At 43.0% G+C, this 22798-nt stretch overlaps 1 protein-coding gene across 2 annotated transcripts in view; it reads right to left on the bottom strand.

The window, feature by feature from the left end:
• The window catches only part of TTC1 (tetratricopeptide repeat domain 1), a 39160-nt gene extending 26200 nt beyond the window's left edge, over positions 1-12960 (bottom strand). The window contains exons 1-3 of one of the 2 annotated variants that reach the window (XM_068159746.1): positions 12911-12960; positions 12027-12359; positions 650-710 (exon numbers count right to left, since the gene is read on the bottom strand). In XM_068159746.1, coding sequence (XP_068015847.1) covers positions 650-710; positions 12027-12350 — 385 coding nt within the window. In that variant the 5' untranslated portion in view covers positions 12351-12359; positions 12911-12960. Of the gene's footprint in view, positions 1-649; positions 711-12026; positions 12360-12672; positions 12792-12910 lie in introns of those variants that run through there. The other variant, XM_068159755.1, reaches the window with a different exon arrangement.
• Between the last annotated feature and the right edge of the window lie 9838 nt (positions 12961-22798).

A 22798-nucleotide genomic window follows, 5' to 3' on the forward strand; every position in this document is an offset into this window, starting at 1 on the left:
CTACTCTGATGCTGGCCTGAACTGATAAGTCATTCCCCAGGAATCTTGCTCTCAGCACACAATAAGACACTTCTAACAGGAAGGCCACTGTCTGGTTATCAGGGTATACTTCTGGGAAGTTATTTGTTTTTGTCCCTGCTGACTGAGGAAAGTATGAATCCGCATTTCCTGGTTTCTTTGTGAATCCTCTACCCACCAGGACCTTAAATGAAAGGCAGGAGTCAAAAATCACTTCCTCCTTTGTGTTTTTTAATTAAAAGCACTGCTGTAACTATGTGTTACTGACCTCAACCCTGCTGTTATGTATGCTGGTCATGGTCAGAACATGACCAATTCTGGCACAAGCTACAATGTATATACACATGTCAAACAGAAGATAGTCCAGATGTGTGTGCATCATGCTCCTGACCTACACACTTAGCTTTCATGAGAAGTATGCTTTAGAAATCCAAGTCTGTGATTCAAACAACTTTTAAGGAGGTCTGCTACTTCTTTCTGTTCTCTAGACCTGGATAAAAATGATACTGATGATAAATTTGAACAATGGTAGGTGTGAGAGCTTCCTATGGGTTTTCTACACCACCACCATGATGGCTAAGAATTTAAGATTTTCTTAAATCCATGTGGAGTTAAAAGATTATCCACCCACCTCCTTTCTTGAACTGCTCATTTCCTTTCTCCTTCAGTGTTGTGCTCTCCTTTCTTCTTTTCTACAAAAGAAAAGACAATGTCTCAAAGTATTTAATTGAAATGAACAAGTAGGTCAGCTGCAGTTCCAAACAAAGTATGAATGGAAATCAGAATAAAATATAACCCCGAGAATTTTAACTGGAACCAAGATCACTCGCTTGTAGTCATTCTGACATGAGAGATTTTATACATCCATGAAACACTGGAGTATAACAGCAAGGCAATTAAAAATCTGTAGTTCATGGGCAACAATGTGCAGGAGGAGTGGATTATATGGTAGCTTTTTAGGTGGCTCTTTGCTTCTCTCCAACTCCATTTAATTCAGTTGGTGCAGGTCAACTATGTAGAATGTATTTTAGATGTAAAGTCTCAAAAGTCTTGATTGAAGTCATTCCACCTCAGAAATTCAGTTACTTTCAGAGATGTACATGGCATGTTGAGCTGCCTGCATCAGAAACAGTTCCAGGGATAATACTGCCCTGGAAGATTTCTTATGCAGGGAGTGACTAAACCATCAGACTCGGAGACAGGAAGATTGTTCTGTTATACAGTGAAAATTGCACATGCTGAGCAGAGTTGTGTTTTCAACCATGAATATCTTAACAGTACTCTTGGCACAAGTGAAGTTGACATGAATGCTCTTAGCCTTTGACACAGAAAACACAGAATGTCACCCAGCCATCCCCTCAACCTATTTACAATGGAAGACTTTCACATGCAGACATACCTCACACACACACACACAAACAAAGCAAGTGTAAGGCAGTAACATCAAGAAGCAATGCTCATGCTCATGAATAATTTCTATGGTAGAAAAATGATCATTTGGCCACTGATTTTTGTCCCCAACAGGCATGCATACACAAAGGACCTGAACCAAGGTGTCTATAAATTACAGATCATTGAGCAATTAAAAAGCCAACACTAGGAAAAGGAGCAGTTTCCTTTCCTGCAGATTGTGTAAATCAAGGATTAATGCAATTATCAATATCGCACAGAACATCTCCTTGGAAACAGCTAAATATAGTACTCTTTGTGGAGCACTGCACCATCTCACTGCTATGCCAAGCAGCTGACAAACAATACAAAATCAGAGGCTCTCTCCTCTTGCTTTCATTGGTTTTGGAAAGTAATTCACCTTACCATTGTCACCTTCTTAGTAATGACAGATCACAATGGTCTGAAAACTAGGCACTGGGGAAGGGCATTCAGTTGTGATACATAAAATTACATAATGAAAGACCATCCAACCCTTTTGAAACATCCCAGGATCACTCATGTTTTTTCCTATTGCCTATTAAATATGTCTTCTAATACTTTTTGCTCCTCACATTTAAACAAATACAACAAAACACAGGGCAGACAAAATAGGCACCACTACTTAGAAACTGGCTTTCCCCTAGGGTGGGCTGACAAACCAACACAAGTCCCTCCACAATGTCACTTGCACTGATGGTGGTGCTTTCTAAACACAAGTGTGCCAAAACCCCACAAATTAAAAGCACAATGCATATGCAGGATTTTGTTGTTCAGCACAGGGAGTACATAACTGCATTTGAAAGCTGTACCATTTATTTAGAATAAACCAAACCAGGTTGGAAGAGACCTTCAAGATCATCACGTCCAACCCATCAACCAGTCCAACCCACCCAAACAGCTAACCCATGGCACCAAGCACCCCATCAAGTCTCCTCCTGAACACCTCCAAGGATGGCGACTCCACCACCTCCTTGGGCAGCCCATTCCAATGGGCAATCACTCTCTCTGTATAGAACTTCTTCCTAACATCCAACCTAAACATCCCCTGGCACAGCCTGAGACTGTGTCCTCTTGTTCTGGTACTGGCTGCCTGGGAGAAGAGACCAACATCCGCCTGTCTGCAACTTCCCTTCAGGTAGTTATAGAGAGTGATAAGGTCACCCCTGAGTCTCCTCTTCTCCAGGCTAAGCAATCCCAGCTCCCTCAGTCTTTCCTCATAGGGCTTGTGTTCCAAACCCCTCACCAACTTTGTTGCTCTTCTCTGGACTCGTTCCAGCAAGTCAACCTCCTTCCTAAACTGAGAGGCCCAGAGCTGGACACAGGACTCGAGGTGTGGCCTAACCAGTGCAGTGTACAGGGGCAGAATGACCTCCCTGCTCCTGCTGGCCACACTCTTCCTGATGCAGGCCAGGATGCCACTGGCCCTCTTGGCTGGCTGGGCACACTGCAGGCTCATGTTCAGCCTACCATCGACCAGTACCCCCAGGTCCCTCTCTGCCTGGCTGCTCTCCAGCCACTCTGACCCCAGCCTGTAGCACTGCATGGGGTTGTTGTGGCCAATGTGTAGAACCCGGCACTTGGATGTGTTCAATCTCATGCCATTGGACTCTGCCCATCTGCCCAGCCTGTTGAGGTCCCTCTGCAGAGCCTCTCTGCCTCCAGCAGATGAACTCCTGCTCCCAGCTTGGTGTTGTCAGCAAATTTAGTGATGATGGACTCAATGCCTTCATCCAGATCATCAAACTGTCAAAGTGCCACACAGAACAGCTCCAGCAAGGTCACTGCCACACACAGTTGGCCCTCCACAGAAAGGAGTTTTTAAAACATCTTGAGCTGAGTGAAAGTCATAGAATGAAGGTTAGCACCATAGAAGTAATTTTCACAGCAGTGAACAAAGCAATCAAATTTCAGCACAGAACAGGTTAGGGAAACATGGAAGAGCTACTGGAAAATATGAAAGATCTACACAGACAGCCCTCCTTCAACAGAAAGAATCCTTGAGACACTGGCCCTACTGACTTCATTGCTCATGACCTATTTAGAATTGGCCTTTAAGTGTCACTGATTCACTGTTGCATAAGGTAGAGTCAAACCTCTACAATAAGGGAAGAAATTTTTTGTGCAAAATGAGAACTACAGCAGAGTTACAGTACTCCTGATGCAGAAATACTAAAATCAAGGCATACTGCATTAGAAGTTATGCCTGCAGCATCATCACTATTTTGTTTCATTCTATTAAATTTATTACAAAATCTTACGTGGTTACCTCAGTCAAGTATTAAACACTAATGTGAAGTGATTTATAAAGCAAATAGACTTCAGGAGAATATAGAATAGAATTAGCCAGGTTGGAAGAGACCTTTGAGATCACCAAGTCCAACCTATCATCCAACACTATTTAATCAACTAAACCATGGCACCAAGCACCCCATCCAGTCTCTTCCTAAACACCTCCAGGGATGGTGACTCCACCACCTCCCTGGGCAGCACATTCCAATGGCCAATCACTCTTTCCATGAAGAACTTCTTCCTAATATCTAGCCTAAAGCTCCCCTGGTGCAGCTTGAGACTGTGTCCTCTTGTTCTGGTGCTGGTTGCCTGGGAGAAGAGACCAGTCCCCATCTGGCTACAACCTCCCTTCAGGTAGTTGCAGAGAGCAGCAAGGTCTCCCCTGAGCCTTCTCTTCTCCAGGCTAAGCAACCCCAGCTCCCTCAGCCTCTCCTCATAGGGCTGAGTAAGTTTAAAATAGATTTGTTTTCATAAAAAAGGAACAACAGAAAACTCTTCAATTGTGAAATTCTTTCTCAGGCAGCCAAAAGGATTGTGACCTGAAGTCTCAACAGCACAGAAGAAAGACCAAGGTATGGCTTTGATCACCAGAGAAACACGGCCAAAGATGTTCTGAGCAACCAAAGAGTTTAATGACTCTCACACTGGGACACTGGGTAGCTGATGACTCAATAAAACTCCACCCCCAAAAGCCTCTTCCTTGGTATGTCACAGAATGGTAGAGATCAGAAGGGACCTCCAGAGATCATCTAGTTCAACCTCCCTACCAAGGCAGGTTCACTTAGAGAAGGTCACACAGCAACACATCCAGGTGGATTTTGAAAGTCTCCAGAGCTGGAGACTCCACAAGCTCCCTGGGCAGCCTGCTCTAGGGCTCTATCACCCCTACAGTAAAGAAGTTCCTCCTCATGCTTAGGTGTGAGCTGGGGAAGCTCTTGGGGAAGAAGGACAGAAGCTGCCACACACCACAGCCCTGAAGCCCTAAACGTACTGCCCTCACAAGCACAGTAATTACTTGTGGAACAAATACATCACTCATTCCTCCACATATATATTTCTTTAACAGAAAATCCTAACATAAAAGCAGTGGAAAGTCAACTATTTTGGATGGATTTATATTTAACCTGAAAGGACTGCTCCAATGAATGCCCTCAGAATCTGCCTTCTATTCAAATACAGGGTAAAAAACAAACCATAAACCAGCCAAAACCAAACCACTGCTAGAAGACATAACCTCTTCACTCAGTGTGCTAGATTTCCAGCTTCAACAGACGACTGCAAATTGACTGGTCATCAGTTTACTGTGATCATATCAGCCCAGACTGAAAAAATTGCAAGTGACTTGTCCTTGGGACAAATTTTGCACAATGTCATTCCAGTGTCCCCACCCACTCATTTTTCAGCAAAAGAACCAAGTAGCTGCAGGGCAGGTTTCCTTTTCCTCAGTGAGGGAAGTAGGTCAGACTGAACTCCTAGAATGCTCTCTGCCTAAAGATATCTTGGCCCATTACATTCCCTCAGGCTGCTCATATATGACATTAGGGTCAGGCACAACTTCCCTAACTCACGCTCCACTACGATTTTCTGCTGTTCAAAAGTCAGCAAAATCTTAAATGTTTGGGTTTTTGTGCAAATTGATGACAAATACCAAGTGACAGGCACTAGTTTTTGATGCATAAAGTAACAACAACAACAACAACAAAGTCCCAAAGGAGTTACTACATTTAACCAGTAATCTGACTGAAAGTATCTGCAGCTTTGGTTACTGAATTGCAGTCGTTCATACTCTGAAGAAACTAAGAGTGCTTGGTCTTCTGACAACAAAGTGCAGTAATTCAGAAGAAAGGGCATCAAATGCAGTCTCTAGACCTTAGCTGAAGTGCCAAAAGCCTCAGGGTTAAAAATAAAAGCACTGAAGCATTATTCTGCTATCAGAGGGAAAAGCAACCTACACATTTCCACTGTTTGTTTTGGAAGTAACCAATATAAAAATGCTGGAAGTGAAATCCTTAAAAATAGCTGCTGAGAGATGAAGGACAACCCCCCTCAGTTTGTAATGCTTCCAACTATGCTTCCTCTGGCTGTTCCTATGCATTTTATTTGATCAATTGATTTAACATTGGTAGGGAACTGTTCTTAGCTCCAGTTTTGTCAAGAGCAGCAAACGCAGATTCCCTCTTCCCTGCAAGGCTATTTATACAGTGTGACAATGCACATCTGCATCTCATGTACCCTTTTGTAAGGTCACCAAGCAGCAGCCAATTTAAAATTGCAAGAGTTCAAAGGGTGCACAGAAGCAAGGAATTTGAACAGATAAGGAGCATTATTTTTTCAGTTTCAAATTCCAGTTCTAAGCCATCCATTAGTAGTCATCTGCTTCCCCCTGCAGTTGTGTGAGGCTATTGCTGTACCACACACTTAAGAGGAGTTTAATTTCAGCTTAAGGTTGGAGTCACTCAAAAAAGCCTTTCCCAAATCTTGCTAAGAGCTGCAAAGACTGTGCCAAATCTGCCCTCTCTGCTCAAGGGGTAGAGTGATAAACATTGCCAGACTGTGGCTGATCTCTGCTTGCTGTTACTCCATGGTACAGCACTACCTGTGCTCAAATTGTGAGCAGCACTTCCACAGACAACAGGTCACATCCATCCTTGACAGTCAGTTTAAGTTAACATGTCAAACTAACTGTGACTATTCCTAAGTGACAATATGTGCCATTCAGTCACTCCTGTTCCACAAGCAACAGCCTCAGGCAGGAAAAAAGGGGCCAAACACTTAATCCATCATCTCATTTTCTCTGCCCAGGGAGGTGGTGGAGTCACCATTGCTGGAGGTGTTTAGGAAGAGACTGGATGGGGTGCTTGGTGCCATGGTTTAGCTGATCAGATGGTGTTGGATGATAGGTTGGACTCGATGATCTCGAAAGTCCTTTCCAACCTGGTTAATTCTATTCTACTCTATTCAAGTCAAAAAGGTCTCAGTTTGGTACTACCAGCACCACCCAGAGAAATGCAAAAGCAAATAGAAGACTAAAAATCAGAGAGCAGTACTGAAAGGAAGATGAAAGTATACTCTTTCACTCTTTCTCTTAAACTGCCATCCAGCAGAAGACTTATGGTTGCTTAAAAATTTAAAGAACTACAGGGGGATTGTAACTCCACATTTTATCCAAGTTATTCTCACCAGCACTAGGAATTAATTACTCCTGTAGGCACAGATACACTTCTCCAATTTTCTTCTCCAAGTTTGATTAAATCAGAAAATGTAACAGAACAGCTTGTCCCATTTTGCAAGCTGTAAGACAGGGCAGTTTCAGCCCAGCAATCCATCTTGTCCTCTGATTTATCCAAAACAATAGCACCTTTTGTATTGTGCTGCACTGTATACAGGATTCAGGTTAATAAGTTATGTCATCTGAATAAGGGGATCACCTTTTATTACATTTCAAAAGATTCCATTGTGATGCCTTCAAAACCCAACTGTCTGAATGCTGATGAGAATTGGTCACAGGAGACAAATTCCTTACTGGTATTTGTCAGTAATTTATGCAGTAACTTTTACTAGTGCACAGTCAGTTGTATTGTCAGATGTATTAATAATCTGATTTTTTTTTGTCCAAGCACATAGTTCTTCATGAAAAGTGTTCTGAGGCTGTCTCCAAGCATCAACACATGAGGACTTTGTCTATCCCATCATCCATTTTGTACCTTTTTGTACCTTAGCTTTTATTTTGTAAATCCTACAGAAAAAACAGCAGCTTTGACAGAGGTGAGGCTACTACTGGACAGGTAGAACTAGGAAAACATCACATGCTGAAATGAACAACTACACCCAGGAAGAGGTCTCAGAAGAAATCCCAGATCCATTCTTCAACCCCTGGAAAAACACATTCTACACAGAAGCTATAATTTATGAAAGAACAATGGGATCAACCTGGAGCATGAGGAAGAGTGAAGAGAGGAGCAGCTGAAATAAATTTCTCAAGACCATATTTTCTAACACATCCTAGAACTTCCACAGAAAACAGGAACAGAAAATGAAAAGAAGTTTAACTGTTTAACCCAGTAACTGAAAAAAGGTGTAACTCCAAACTACTCTTTCTCAAAGATCAGTTTCACTTAATTCTTACAGAGTGGCTAATAAGATGCTAACCAAGAATCTTCACTACTAGAGCTGTGTTCCTTGTCTTGCTGACACATTTCCTAGTGTTAAAAGAGGAGCTGAGCATGATTCCAGCCAGCGTAGCTCTAATGCATAGTCAACAGCCCAAAGATAGGAAATGCTTTTGAGGAATACTAGATATTTATTCCAGGGTCTTACAGCAGCTAGAAATGAGCACCCTATAACCAAAATAAGAGCTTACTAGGCCAGGTGCTCAAGTCTTTGCCAGACAAGGCCCCAAAAACAAGACAACATCTGTCACAATGGAAAAGCATGAGGGATTCAAATCTTGCTGCTGGATAAACTCATAATTAATGGGTGCCTCTCCAGAAGAGGACTGGGTCAGACTGAAACAATTACCATGTAACAGCTGTTGAGTGTCTTCTGATTAATTCTGCAGACCAGACCAACGTCAAAGCCATCACTGTCAATGACAACTAACCAGAAAAATCTGTTTGTAATGCATCAAAAGCAATTTACTGCTCAGTGCTTCTGCTAAGGCAGTAATCAGCATGCTTTGGAAACAATAACAACAGCAGCATCTTATAAAAGTGAATTTTGTTTCAGGCTGCTTAATTCTTAAAAAGCTCAGAGTTGCAAGTCCAGGCAGGTAACCAGGCTCCATACTACATCTATTTTTAAGACTATTTCTTGCAGGCTTGTGTCTTAATATCCCTTCAAATTCTTACTTTGTCCTCATTGTGCAGAGTGGCAGTGCTTCCCTATGAGTAATTCCTGTTGCTTAAATAGAAATCTCACTCTATGAAGCTCTAGAAATATAATAGAGGGAAAATACACAGCCACTTGCTCCTTCACCTTGATCTCTGCAGCAGCAGAGGTGAGAATTTCTACTCAGAACTGCTACCATGAAGGCTTGCACCCAGGGTTTGCATAAATACACTGAGGAAGGACTAGAACCTCACTTTACATCTCCAGAAGAAATGAGAAACTTCCTTTCCTAGAGATTAATTACTGGTGGACATCAATCAAAAGAACTCATTTATTAAAGCTGCTAAAATGTAACAATGGACTTAGTTTAAAAATCCCAAGCAAGTATTGAGGTGCAGCTCCGTAAATCTCATTTGAGCAGGGCTAACATCCAGCTTCCCTTACGACTTCAGTGCATAGTTTATGATTGGTGCAGCCAGCATAGCTCATAGCAAGTTTTTCTTCTTTAGGCAAATAGTCTAAATGAAGACAATCCATCTAACCTTGTGTGCCATCAGGAGGCTGCCAGTTGATATCTATCTACTTTTACCAGCAGTGCCCTTGATCTAAAAACACAGCATTATTTTTCACCTGAATCGGTGCTCGTAACTGGTTCACTGCACACTCCCAGGGAGAGGTGTGCTAGCACAATGAAGGAGGCATCAGAGGGCTGAGCATAACTGATCAAGGACTGCCCAAGTAGCAAACATAGCACTGCTGCAGTGCCTGGTCACTCCTACTAAACAGTCCAACAGATGAGCTCTGCATATTTCTGCCTCCTCTTCTCCTGCTGCAACGACAACAAAAATCAAGTAACTAGTAAATTACCGCTCTTAAAAACAGCCATTTGAGCAGTTGTAAGGAGGTTTCAAATGTTTTAAAACCTCTGAATAAATGGATGTACAGCAGCTGTTTTCAGCCCACAGCTGCAGTAATTTTTCATAAAAGGGGCATCATTCAACAGCTTCTTCTGACAATCAAACTGTAAAGAATGTTTCACTTTTAAAAATAACTTAAGACTTGTAGCCATCAATTCCAAGCACGATAAGGGGAGCTGAGGACTTCAGGAATCACCAACCTGCATGGTTTTACTACACAGACATTAGAAAGTGATGCAGGGGAAGATCATGCAGATGGGCTACTCCAGTAGGTGTAACAGCTGCTGTAAGCTTCCCATTTCTCTTGAGAGTCTGAATTTCACAGGTTCTGCTTGTAACAGATACCAACAACGTTTTGCTAGAGAAAAAAGACTTGTCATTTAAAGACTGCCTCCATAATCCACTCAAATAGCTCTCTATGCAGCATAAAGTTCACAATGCAAGTATTGCAAATCTAAGAGTCATGGTGATACTAAGGGATGGGATCTCTCCTCCATTTCATTTGGTATCCTCACAAACCCAACTGAAAGGCACAACTGACCACTGGAAATAAACAGAGAGAAAGATGAGAACTGCAGCTGTCTCCATACTTCCGCTAAAGAAATCTTTGCGGCTTTAAACAGTTATTATTTTGTACTCCCAGAGCACCTTTCAATGGAGTTCCACAAAGCTAAATCCACATATTTAACACTCATGTTTCTTTTGCTCATTTTACACAAGGCAAGCTTTAGATGATTATCTAACATACAACAGAAACAGGAGCGGGACGAAAAAAAAGACACCAAATTTCCCAGCCTGCTGCTCTTTCATAGTATCAGTCAGGGTTGGAAGGGACCACAAGGATCATCTAGTTCCAACCCCCCTGCCATGGGCAGGGACACCCCACACTAACTTTCCAGAGTTAACTCTATGGCATAATTTTCTCATAGCTTTTATCATTCTGGTTATGAAACTCTCATGCTGCTTTCAAGTTACAGGCTGCTGCAAAAGCCTCATTATGACTCAGGATGACAATGCTCCTTGTACACACAATAAATACAAGAAGAGAATAGGGACTATTTAGGCTAAACTGGAAAAATGCAAGGACAACGTGATGTAGGTCAGGGAAAGTGATTTTGCCCTCTCCACTCTGTCCAAAAAGCTATCAACTTCCCAGAGGGAGTCCAGCTCCCAGGGCGATTAGGACACTTGAGACCATGACTTAAGTAGACAGCCTAGAAGAACTAAGTGTTCAGCCTCAGAAAAAGGTGGCTCAGAGGAGGCTTCATGGCAAGAGAAAATGGAGACTGACTCGATTTTTTATAGGCATGCAGAAAAAAGAAGGGCCAGATTCTGAGATGTTTGTGTGGCTCTGGGCAGTCTGATCTATGCGATTTAACTTGGAGCAGGAAGCTGAACTAGATGAACTCCAGAGTCACTTCTGGGGCAAAGGATGCACTAGATAACTCTTTAACATTTGCATTCTCACCCCCCACTTTATTCATTACTGGATCTCAAAGTATTACAACCAGCAAGCATCATAATCCTCATTTTACAGAGGTCAAAACTGAGAGATAGGTTGAGATACATATGCAGTGATTTCCACAAGGTCAAGCAGTAGACAAGTGTTAAGATTCAGGCTCATTCCTACTTCAGGGAGATAGTATTTCATGGGTTTTTTTCCCCATATTGCTTTTCCACCTCAAGGAACTTGTACATTAACATAATGATCTGTACTACAGATGAAAAAATACCTTTTTGCCTTCAGTGATGAATTTTGGTCAGATATCCCTCACTACAAGCAAGGGTACTATTTAAGCCACAACTTTCACAAGTTTTCTCAAAGTCAGAAAAAAACCCCAAACTAAAAAAGGGTCTTTTTCTACCTACTAGATGACCATAGTATCTCAGAACCTTGGAAACAATGTGCTGTTAAGTCACTGACTGAGGGTGAAAAAAACTGGTTCACAGAGACTTACAGGAGTGTAAACACCTTTACAGAGACCCTTGGACCCACCCATGACCTGTTTCATCACACCCAACGACATCACCCAGTTTCTCAACAAAACATTTCGTTCAGCATAACTATACTGAAAATAAAGAAGCCCACACATCTGCTGTGTTTGTTTGATGAAAGCCAAGTAATGTACAGGGACATTTTCAAATTTAATCCCAATTACTTGTATTGCATAAACTGGCCTTTCAGATAGGAAAGCTATCCTGAGACCTGCTCCAAGTTTTGGAAAAGCACCTTGCAACTAATTGAGTGAAAACAATGAATGCATACGAACTAAATAACATGAAACAGAAAGATTTTTGTTTCTCATAATCTGAGTCACAGGAAATTTACACACTGGTGAAAGTAAGACAAAAATCTGCACTGGAAGGGCTCAGAACAGCAAGGAAATCTAACCAAACTATTTGTTACCTAAAAGGAGAAATTAAGAACAGTGAAACTAGAGAGTTTTGAAGGTCCATTTTTATGACACACACAAACCATTCAGAAACTGAATTCTGACACTGATAATGTGTCCTTTTATATTCAAGACTGGTACTTTGGATTACCTGTTTTTCTTCCTCTGGCATATCTTTTTCTAGTTCTAGCAAGTATTCTTCATCTAGTTCTGTCTGCTTCCTTGAGCTATTCTCGTCATTCTGTAAATTTCCATCATCATCCAGCACGGGTTCTTTTGCCTCAAAGGAGTCATGACAGTCATGGAAACTCTCATCTGTTGTTGTGGGATCTTTGGCTGAAGATGATGTACATCCAGTTTCAGTATTTTGGGAATTCTGTGCATCCTTGGGGGCAGTCTCTGAAGACTTCTGATCAGAAAGTTTTAATTGGTCAAGAAATTTTTCAGGAAGGCTTGCATCTTTAAACTCTTCCATGTTGGACTCCTTAGAGGAATTAGGGTGTTAGAAATGAGAAAGAAATAACCCTCAATAAGCATAACATATATGTCGTGTCAGCAAATGAATCTCTGAAGTACTTAAAAGCACTCTTGACATCACCCAAGGGAAACACTTTACACATACATACTTTACGCACTATACAGCGTCACGGGGGCAGTACACTGTTTCCACAAATAGGTTAATTCACAAATGCAGTTTCCTAGGACTAGAACAGCACCATGCTACGGATTTTCCCTTACAGTGGAGCTGAAGTCACACACCTTTGCCCACCCACAAGCCTCAGCACCCTCTCACCCACCCTGGATCCCAGAAGACTGCGTGCAGCGAGCCCCCATTTGCACTGTGTTCCCCTTGAGCCCCCACCACGAAAGCCCCACACACTGCGCCCGGGCCAGGCTCCAGGCAGCCGGTCCCGGCTTTGTGTCCTCAATCCTAACCAGCCCCCCGAGATAAGGAGCCGGACTCAGGCCAGCGCGCCCCATAGCATCTCCACCCCCACCAGAGCCGGGCCCACCCCCGCGCACCCCTAGCCCGACCTGCGCCTTCGCTTCCGGCCGCTGCTAGTCTCGCGCTCCTCACCCCTCACCCCACCCACCACTTCCTGCAGCCGCCAGCCAATAGGAGGATGCCGCGCGCAGGCTGCTGGGAATTGCAGTTTCCTCAGGGCGCGCGGTGGAGGGGTGGGCCGGGGGTTGCCTCGCGGTGGTGGAGCGCGGGCTCGCTTCAGGCAGAGGGCGAGAGGCAGAGAGGGGTCAGGCCACTGCCGCTCCGCAGCCGCCGTGTTCAGGCTTTTAACGCGAGCCTCTTGCGCAGCTCTTCCGCGCACCAGGAAAGTAGGTGTTTGCGTTCACTGCAATGTTGTTACCTTGAAACTGCCCCTGTGGTGGTAGCACTGGGACAGGCCCCTATTAGGCTGTGTGCAGGGTAGCTCTGGGGCCGCTGGGTGCCTGGGGGCTACCCTCTCAGAGGCCCCGAAAGGGATAAGGCGCGCTCAAATCTATGAGAGGGTGTAGAATGGTAGAGCGCCGCCAGCTCTCATCCACGCTGCTCAGTCAGCAGGAAGCGACTGAGAGATGGGGCATGCGTAGTAACTATATGAAGAGGGACAGCTAGGGATTGTGCCGGCCGTCAGGGGGAGGGGGTGTGGCCCAGGGCAAGTACCGCCTGGCTTAAAAAGATTAGCGTCACCCACTGGGAAAGGAAAAGGGAAGGGGAAACCAAACCAAACAAAAAAACCCAAACAAACACACACACCAAAACAAACCACGACCACAACAACAAAACCCCAAACACACGCACACACACACAACCCTAAACAAAACCAAAACCAAATAAGAAAATAAACGAAAGGAGAAATGTGGCCAGCAGGTCGAGGGAGGTGATCCTCCCCCTCTACTCAGCTCTGGTGAGACCCCACCTGGAGTACTGTGTCCAGTTCTGGAGCCCCTATTACAAGAGGGATGTGGAGGTGCTGGAAGGTGTCCAGAGAAGGGCCACAAGGATGATCAGAGGGCTGGAGCACCTCTCCTATGAGGACAGACTGAAGGAGTTGAGGATGTTCAGTCTGCAGAAGAGAAGGCTCCGAGGTGACCTAATTGTGGCCTTCCAGTATCTGAAGGGGGCCTACAGGAAGGCTGGGGAAGGACTTCTCAGGATCTCAGGTAGTGATAGGACTAGGGGGAATGGAATGAAGCTGGAGGTGGGGAGATTCAGGCTGGATGTGAGGAGGAGGTTCTTCACCATGAGAGTGGTGAGACCCTGGAATGGGTTGTCCAGGGAGGTGGTCGAGGCCCCGTCCCTGGGGGTGTTTAAGCCCAGGCTGGATGAGGCTCTGGCCAGCCTGATCTAGTGTAGGGTGTCCCTGCCCATGGCAGGGTGGTTGGAACTAGATGATCCTTGTGGTCCCTTCCAACCCTGAATGAAACTATGAAACTATGTCTTGTTAGGGGGAGAGAAAGAGTGGGATAGAAAGAGGGATCTGCTGGCCAAAGTACCATGGGACAAAGCCCAAGAGGGAAGAGGGGCCCAGAAAGAGGAAAGCAGGAAAGAATGCTAAGAGACCTGCCTGGATGAGCAAGGTATGCTCCTGGACATGCTGGCACACAAGAAATTCTACAAGGAGTGGAAGAAAGGACAGCTGGAATAGGGGGCATGTAAGGAAGCTGCCTGAGCAGCAAGAGACCTGGTTTAAAAGGCTAAAGCTCAGTTAGAATTATATCTAGCCAGGGAGATCAAGGGGAACAGTAAAAATTTCTATAGGTATGTTAATGGTAAAAAGAAGACTAGGGATGGTGTGGCCCCCCTCAGAAAGGAAACAGGTGTACTGGTGACAGGTGACATGGGAAAGGCTGAGGTTCTCAATGACTTCTTTACCTCAGTCTTCTCTGGCAGTCTTCCAGCCACACTCCTGGAATAACAGAAGATAATGGCAGGGACTGGAAGAAGGAAGGGTAATAATAGCTGTGTCACTTCCAAGGCATGAAAAATTGTTTTCTTCCAGGATGCTCTTCAATTTCAGTTTTTCTATTCCAGTGACACATGAAAACTGAGTTCTATCAAATTACACTAGAACTCCCTTTCATCTTGTTTGCATGCATTCCTCGCGTATCCTGCAAATTTGAATCCCCAAGCTTTGAAACCAAACAGGATTTTCAAAAGTTTTGAAATATTTGGAAATGTGACCTGGCTTCTGAACTTCTAACTGACATTGCCAGCTTTGATTGAGGCGTGGAGGGCCCGTGGGATGTTTGGCATTTCAAAATCAGTATAGAAATAGCAGGTTCAGATGCCAGATTAGATTTTGATGCTAAATTGTTTCATCGCTGCTTCTAAATGAACATTTCTTATGACTGAGTCTGTTGGTGCCAGTGATGGGTGTGGGTATTAATTTGAGACAAGAACACTTTGCTTTCATTGCACTAGCCACACTCTTTCCAGTTTAATGCAATCAGGAGTTCTATGGCTGATTTTTCCATTACTCTTTCTGGATAAAAGTCTAGATTCAGCATTCTACAATGACACAACTGCAATGATTTAGCTCACAATAATGCCTCTTTCTGCTGTTCTGCTAGCACTGTGTAATTTATTCTGACTTACAGAAAATATTCTTGAACCTTCACACTGTCCTGTTAAATACCATGCTGTCTGAAAGGGAGAGAGAAATTGCAGCTATGATTCAAAATCAAACCATGCAGTTTTGAACTCATTGAAATGCTATTTAAAGTTCTTCTGGCGGTGCAGAGAGCACAGGGGTTTGAATAAGTTATGGTGTTTCATCCCCAGAAGGAAGTGAACTGCTAAGAATATTATCGGATATCAGGGTTCATCAACCCATCCAAGGTGGTGTGCCAGCCTTCATTTTGACTTTTCCAAATAGAGTTTATTTACCATCAATAACTCCACAGGAAATGGACGTGCTTAGAACTTTTGAGGTTCTGCTGATCAGTGACAAGATACTATTCCTTCTGAGACAGAGGTTTCTAACTTCCACACAGCTTCAAGCTTAGTGGGAGTCAGGAACACTGTGGTTCCCAGTTCCAGTCCCTGGCCAGCCCTGTTGTGCACCATCTATCTGCTGCCTTTGGCTCCTATCCCATGAGGTTACAATTCCAAAATGTCTGACAATTTTTCCTTATCATCTCACTTTTAAATGAGATTTCCTCAACTTTGATGAAGCATACTGTCTTACTGACTTCACACAAAGAAGGGTGAGAAAAATTAGCAGTTTTACTGTATACATTTTCTGCCTGCATCTTCTGAGATCTAGGGACACTTTGGGTCTTCCTAAACTTTATAAATGCAGCCTATTCAGCACTTTGTTTCTCTTGACACAACACTGGGGGAAAGATGTGACTGTCTAGAACCCCAGTACCTTGTTTTCATTTAGGGGAGTTTATTCCTTAGTGAATCTCTATCCTAGATCTAGCAAGAACGGAAAGCTTTCCCATAGTCCTACTTTATTTAAGGGCAGGATGTCCCTGGGAGTCCTTTTTATTAGGGTGACTTCTGAGTGTCAGCTCAGTGAAGGTTTGAATTTCTTTCCTGTGCCACTATGAATTAAAATCTCAAAGGCTTTGCTGGTGTTCAGGGAATAGCCACCCACCATGAGAACTGTAGGCTTTCTGTCTGTCCTCTCTAGGGACCAGGCCTCCAGCTTGCTAAAAGCAAGAGGCAGAGCCTTTCTAGCACCTCATTAGGTGTCAGCATAGTCAATGCTTATGAATTCTGTCTTTGTGGTTCCCAAGTACTGACTCATTGTCTGTGTCACTTTCCCTGCTTTATGATTTAACTCTCTTTGCCAGAGTGTTGGATTCATGGGTTGCTTTGTTTGGAAAATAGAAGAACAATTTGCCTTGCAGTAATTTCAAGCATACACATTTTAGTAAGAGGTACTTACCCTGGAGGTTATAGGGCAGTTGCTGGCTTTTATCACTAAATCTTACTTGTTCAAACACAGAACATGTTGCTGCTTTAGTCAGTCTTTTAGAGCTCTAATTCATTGCTGTTAAGTGGAAGTGTATGAATAGCTGAGGATAGTGTGTATACAAAACCTGAAAACTCAGTATCATTTGTTTAATCTTCTTGGTGCTAAGAGATTTTTCAGAGCATTCATGTTTGTTTAAGTCGACACCTGTTGAAGAAAATCAAGAACACATAATCCTGGTTAAGTAGATGTGTTTGGATGAGAGTCTCTCACCTCTCTGGATGAGCATGCAGCAGGGTTGCAGAATACCTCAAGTGGAACACTCCTAATACAACATTTCTATTGAGCTAGGTGTAAGCTGAAGAGATAAAGTCAGAGCAAGGGTCTATGTGACAATACTTTGCCTCCAGCAACTCCTTTACCCTCCAATTTTTTTCCTCTTTCTTCCCAAATTCTGAAATGCACCATGTGATGATGGTGATGTTATCTGGCAGGATGAACACACTCAAGTGCAATGTACTGTGCCTAAAGGAAAGCTGCAGGAAGAGTGTTGTGTTGATTCCAGCTTTCTCAGTGGTACTGGAAGAACTAGGACCAATGATAACATTTGCATGCTTTTGTTTCTGACGTGAAAATTGTCTACTAGATTGTGTAGAAATATTTTTACTGCTCTCAAGATAAATTTAATGTACTTTTTGTAAGTAATAATAGTATAGAATTACAAGAAGGCAGCTGAGAGGAGCAAAGCATTTTGTTCAGGTTGTTCAGAACAGCTATTTTAAAAATTTGTAATACTTTCTCCCTGTTTTGCAGCACTGCCTAACTGGCAGTTGGTGAAGTGACTTTGCTTTCACTGAAGTTATGGTAGTTGATAGCCTAATATCCCTGAGTTCACTAAAACCTCTTCTAACAAGACCAAAGACAATGAGAATTTCTTTTTCCAAATGTAAATGTTCATAAAATCTAACAATAGACATACAATAATTCCACTGCTACAGGCCATCTGATTTTATGCTGACCATAAAATACCTGGCAGCTAAATCCCACACTGGGAGTTTGTAGCTCTGGTATTTATAGGCACATTTTCAAGATGGCTGTGCAGGTAATTAGCACCTACTCTCTGTGCATAATGACAATAATTTCAGGAACACAGTATCACAGTTTCACAGTATCACCAAGGTTGGAAGAGACCTCAAAGATCATCAAGTCCAACCTGTCACCACAGACCTCATGACTAGACCATGGCACCAAGTCCTACATCCAATCCCCTCTTGAACACCTCCAGGGACAGTGAGTCCACCACCTCCCTGGGCAGCACATTCCAATGGCAAATGACTCTCTCAGTGAAGAACTTTCTCTTCACCTCGAGCCTAAACTTCCCCTGGCACAACTTGAGACTGTGTCCTCTAGTAGAATAGAATAAACCAGATTGGAAGAGACCTTCAACATCATCGTGTCCAACCTATCATCCAACACCACCTAATCAACTAGCCCATGCAACCAAGCACCCTCTTAAGTCTCCTCCTAAACACCTCCAGTGATGGCAACTCCACCACCTCCCCGGGCAGCCCAATCCAATGGGCAATCACTCTCTCTGTGTAAAACTTCCTCCTGACCTCCAGCCTGAACCTCCCCTGGTGCAGCCTGAGACTGTGTCCTCTTGTTCTGGTGCTGGCTGCCTGGGAGAAGAGACCAACATCTGCCTGTCTACAACCCCCCTTCAGGTAGTTGTAGAGAGCAATAAGGTCACCCCTGAGTCTCCTCCAGGCTAAGCAACCCCAGCTCCCTCAGCCTCTCCTCATAGGGCTTGTGTTCCAAACCCCTCACCAACTTCATTGCCTTCTCTGGACTCGTTCCAGCAAGTCAACCTCCTTCCTAAACCGAGGAGCCCAGAACTGGACACAGTACTTGAGGTCTAACCAGTGCAGTGTACAGGGGCAGAATGACCTCCCTGCTCCTGCTGGCCACACTGTTCTTGATGCAGGCCAGGATGTCATTGGCCCTCCTGGCCACCTGGGCACACTGCAGGCTCATGTTCAGCATTTTATGTGTTTGGTCATTTGCTTGATTTGTATGAAAAAGCAAAATCTGAGCCTAAGAAAACAGATGTATCTGCATAAAAAAAAATTTTCTTCAAACCTTAGGAGTCTTGTGATAAATATCTCAGAGAAACAGAATGGTTTGTGTTGGAAGGGACCTTAAACATCTTTTAGTTAGAATAAAAGCAGTTCTTTGCTTGTTAAAGCTTGCATTCCCTCCTGCAGCCTTGTGATACCCACGGAAATGTCTTTGTGGATAACAAGTTCCTAACATTTCATTCCAGAAAGTTGCTCTGTTTTTCTAATGTCTTCAGGAACTGTGAGCTATTCCAGTTCTGAGCTACCCTGATGAGCATTTCATGTTTATATACCTCAGGAAAATACAGATTTTCCCATGTGACTTTGAGATGATCCTAAACTCACTTAGTCTCACATACCGCTGATTTCATACAGTGTTAAAAGTGTTAAGGTATTTCAAATCTAAGCTTCCAGGGAGGTTTAAATTTTACCAGTAGACAGAACCAAAACTCTGGATTCCAACAGTCATAGACTAAAGGAATAAGCATTTAAATTTTGATGTCTATAGACATTCTTAAATAACCAATACGTACAGCAGAAGACTCACAAGGTAGAGCCAAAGCTTGGCTCACAAACTGAGCAATGCTTAGCAAAACTCAGCATGTTTCTTGCTTTTCAGAGAACATCTAAGTTTTGCAGGAGGAGCATGGCAGGGCTAGAACAAAATTGAGTTATAAATTCTGCGTGATGAAAAGATCTTTTCTTTGTAGCCTGTTTTGGACTTGCTTTGCTGCCTACCAGAGTGCAGCTGCTCTCAAGTATTGCACTAGGATCTTAGGGCTGGACTATGTTTTCACCCAGTTGTGAAACCTGGAATCTTTGCTGTTGGGTGGAAATGGCTAATTTATACTTGAGCTTATAAAGTATTTGCTGCTAACTCCTGATACCTTTTAAAAGAATACACTCTGTGAGAAAAAAAAATCAGGCTTGTGCTGCTGAAGACAGGAATAGTGTAAAGGAGCAGGCATTCAAGAGGAGTTTGGTGACGGGGATGTTAAGGTGCTTCAGGCTCTTTGGGGTGTGACACTGGTGCAACAGCAGCGCTGCATTATTGTGCGTGCAGCTAGGGTGCAGACAGGCCGACTGGCATGTACTGCAGCTGAGTGCAACTTGTGCTGCTAAAACTCAGCATTCTGGAAAAGAGCTTCTCTTTTATTTTTTATTATCATTGTAGTAAACTGTCTTGTATTGCACAGGAGGTGGACTGTTTTAGAAATGAAGGCTGAATGGAGGAGCTTCTACTAAAAGCATACAAGTTATATGTGGAAACTTTCAGAGGAAGTGTTGCTTTTCACAGTTTTCCTGGGTTTTGTTTTTAGACCTGAGTTGCCTGAACAGCATCTTCTATTTTAAAAAACCCAACAAACCCAGAATAATACTTCCAGACACATGAATTCCTATGGAAACCAAATAGCTTAAGGAGAGGATTTTTAAAGGTGCCCGCATAATTTAGTTAAATTCTCTCGCTCTAAGCTTGCTAATCAGCTTTGCTGCATGGATTTTGTTGTAAAAAACAAACACTTAAACAAAACAAAGATCACTTCTGAAAGAGACTTAATTGAAAGTAAAGCTAGGATATTAAAAAGTTCTCTTGCTGCCTTAAGAAAATATCTTCCTGATTTACCAGTAAAGAAGCTGAATTTGTGGTGTGTAAAATCCAGGGAACTCTTTGCTCGTTTATTTAATTGTGAATCTCATCCGGGATAGACATCCAATAGATGGCGATGTTGGATTTTCAAAGCTAGTTCTCCATCCATTTCCTTGTAAAATTGCTCTGGTTCTTATTGAAACCAGGGGTCAAATGCCTCTGTCTTGCAGTAGTGCAGGGTAGGAGTCTAAGCTGACTAGGAGAGGGGTAGTTACCTCAGGCTCCAAAGCACATGCTAAAATGACTTTTTGGGACAGTTTTTTGGTCTGTGAATAAACCAAAGCTCAACAAATCAGGCAAAGAAAAAAAAAAATTACTATTTTCCAGAGGTTATATAAAGTTCATGTTCCTTGCTAGAATTGAACGTTTGCACAGTCTCAGTGGAATCAAATTATTGTGCTTCCCAAAGAACATTTTAAAGGAAATTGTGAAATAGGCAATTAAAGGCTTTTTAATCACAGCTATAAATTAAAGTTTTACTGCCTCCACTTTTTATGTTGACTTACTAAGGAATTTGTGAAAGATTCTTACTTATTTTGAACATTCATTCTCTTCTCCATGTCTTGGCTGTAGTCCTGTAAAGATTATGGGAATTACTAGAGAGGGAGCATGTTCTTCATTGATCAAGCTAATATATTTTGACATAAGGAATTTCCAGTAACAACACCAGATTTCCTTTCCCTGCCACCTTCCACTTATCTGAACAACCCAATTCCAGTATTTTTTCAAGCTTTCATTTTCATCAGTTTGACTCAAGTTCATGGGGTATGAGTCCAGCCTGTTAGTTCAGACTATTCTGTGTCTTTTTCACTCTTTACATGTTTTGTAGATTGTTCAGCCAATGTAAATGAATACGTGTCATCTGATCCCAAAATGATGCCAATTTATATCATTAGAGTATCTAAAGCAGGAGTTCCTGTAGTGAAGTTACCAGTTCACCCAGTGGGACTGTGTGCCCTACCAGTGACTTTCATTTGGGGCATGCTACTTTTTCTGCTGGTTTCAGATTTATACCCTCAGCAATGCTAATGGGAAAGTGAAGTGTTTGAGACATGTTCATAATCTCTGTAGAGCTCATTGCTTACAGGAGTAACTAAAAAAATTCAGTGGTAACACTGCTTGATTAAAATCAATAGTAAGTGTATCATTGTTTAATCAAAAAACTGTTTCAGATTAGTCTGCAGAGGGACCTTCACAGCCTGGACAGATGGGCAGAGTCAAATGGCATGAGATTTAACACATCTAAATGCCAGGTTCTACACATTGGCCACAATAACCCCATGCAGTGCTACAGGCTGGGGTCAGACTGGCTGGAGAGCAGCCAGGCAGAGAGAGACCTGGGGGTGCTGATTGATGAACATGAACATGAGCCAGCAGTGTGCCCAGGTGGCCAAGAAGGCCAATGGCATCCTGGCCTGCATCAGGAACAGTGTGGCCAGCAGGAGCAAACCATTGTTACGGAATTTTCCTGGTTTAGTGCCCTGACTACCAGGTTACTAATTCAGATGTTTTTACTAATCTTGGGAATCATGACATACCTTTTTGCACAAACAACAGACCTCATAAGGAAGGTCACTGGTACCCCATCCAGTCCAAAAAAGTCATGCTGGGTAGAAACAACATTTGGTTCTGTTAAAGTGACTTAAACTAGCATGATGTCTCTTCATGTTCTGAAGTTGTTGGCTTTTTTTGACCACTTCAGGATGAAAATCATGTTTCATTGCCTGGTGCATCATTCCTGAGATACTGTGTTCTGGCCTACACAGTGTCTGAGCCATAACACTGCCAGGATGGTTTGGAAGAAAGGCAAGCTTGTCTGTTGTTGAGTGGTGAGTTTATCAAAACAGAACCCAGTTTATTCTTGTAGGAAGAAGCTGGCTAGTTTGTGGCCACTGACAGGAATCAGCAGTTAGTATACCACTGCTTTCATACCATAGCTGCTACTGTGGATTATCTTCTCCTCTCCATTGTGTTGAGCAATGTTATGCTTGTTTGTATCAGGTGAAAGTCACGCACAGAAACTGAGAGCTGAGAGCCCATCTGTTGAATAGAAAGTTGCTATTTTTACACTTTCTGAACTAGAGCTGCTCTTTGTAATATTAATGTCTCCTCTTCTCTCCCTGTCCCATTTGGAAAGATAATAGAAAACTGCATTTCCAAAGAGTAAAGAATGTGGATTGCACTAGAGTTTCAGTCTGATTCAGTTGGATTGATTTTGCCATAACTCTTTTAAAAA

Source organism: Melanerpes formicivorus, unplaced genomic scaffold (genome assembly GCF_026170545.1).
Source record: "Melanerpes formicivorus ecotype bairdi unplaced genomic scaffold, bMelFor1.0.p_v2 SCAF_2, whole genome shotgun sequence".
Taxonomy (NCBI): domain Eukaryota; kingdom Metazoa; phylum Chordata; class Aves; order Piciformes; family Picidae; genus Melanerpes; species Melanerpes formicivorus.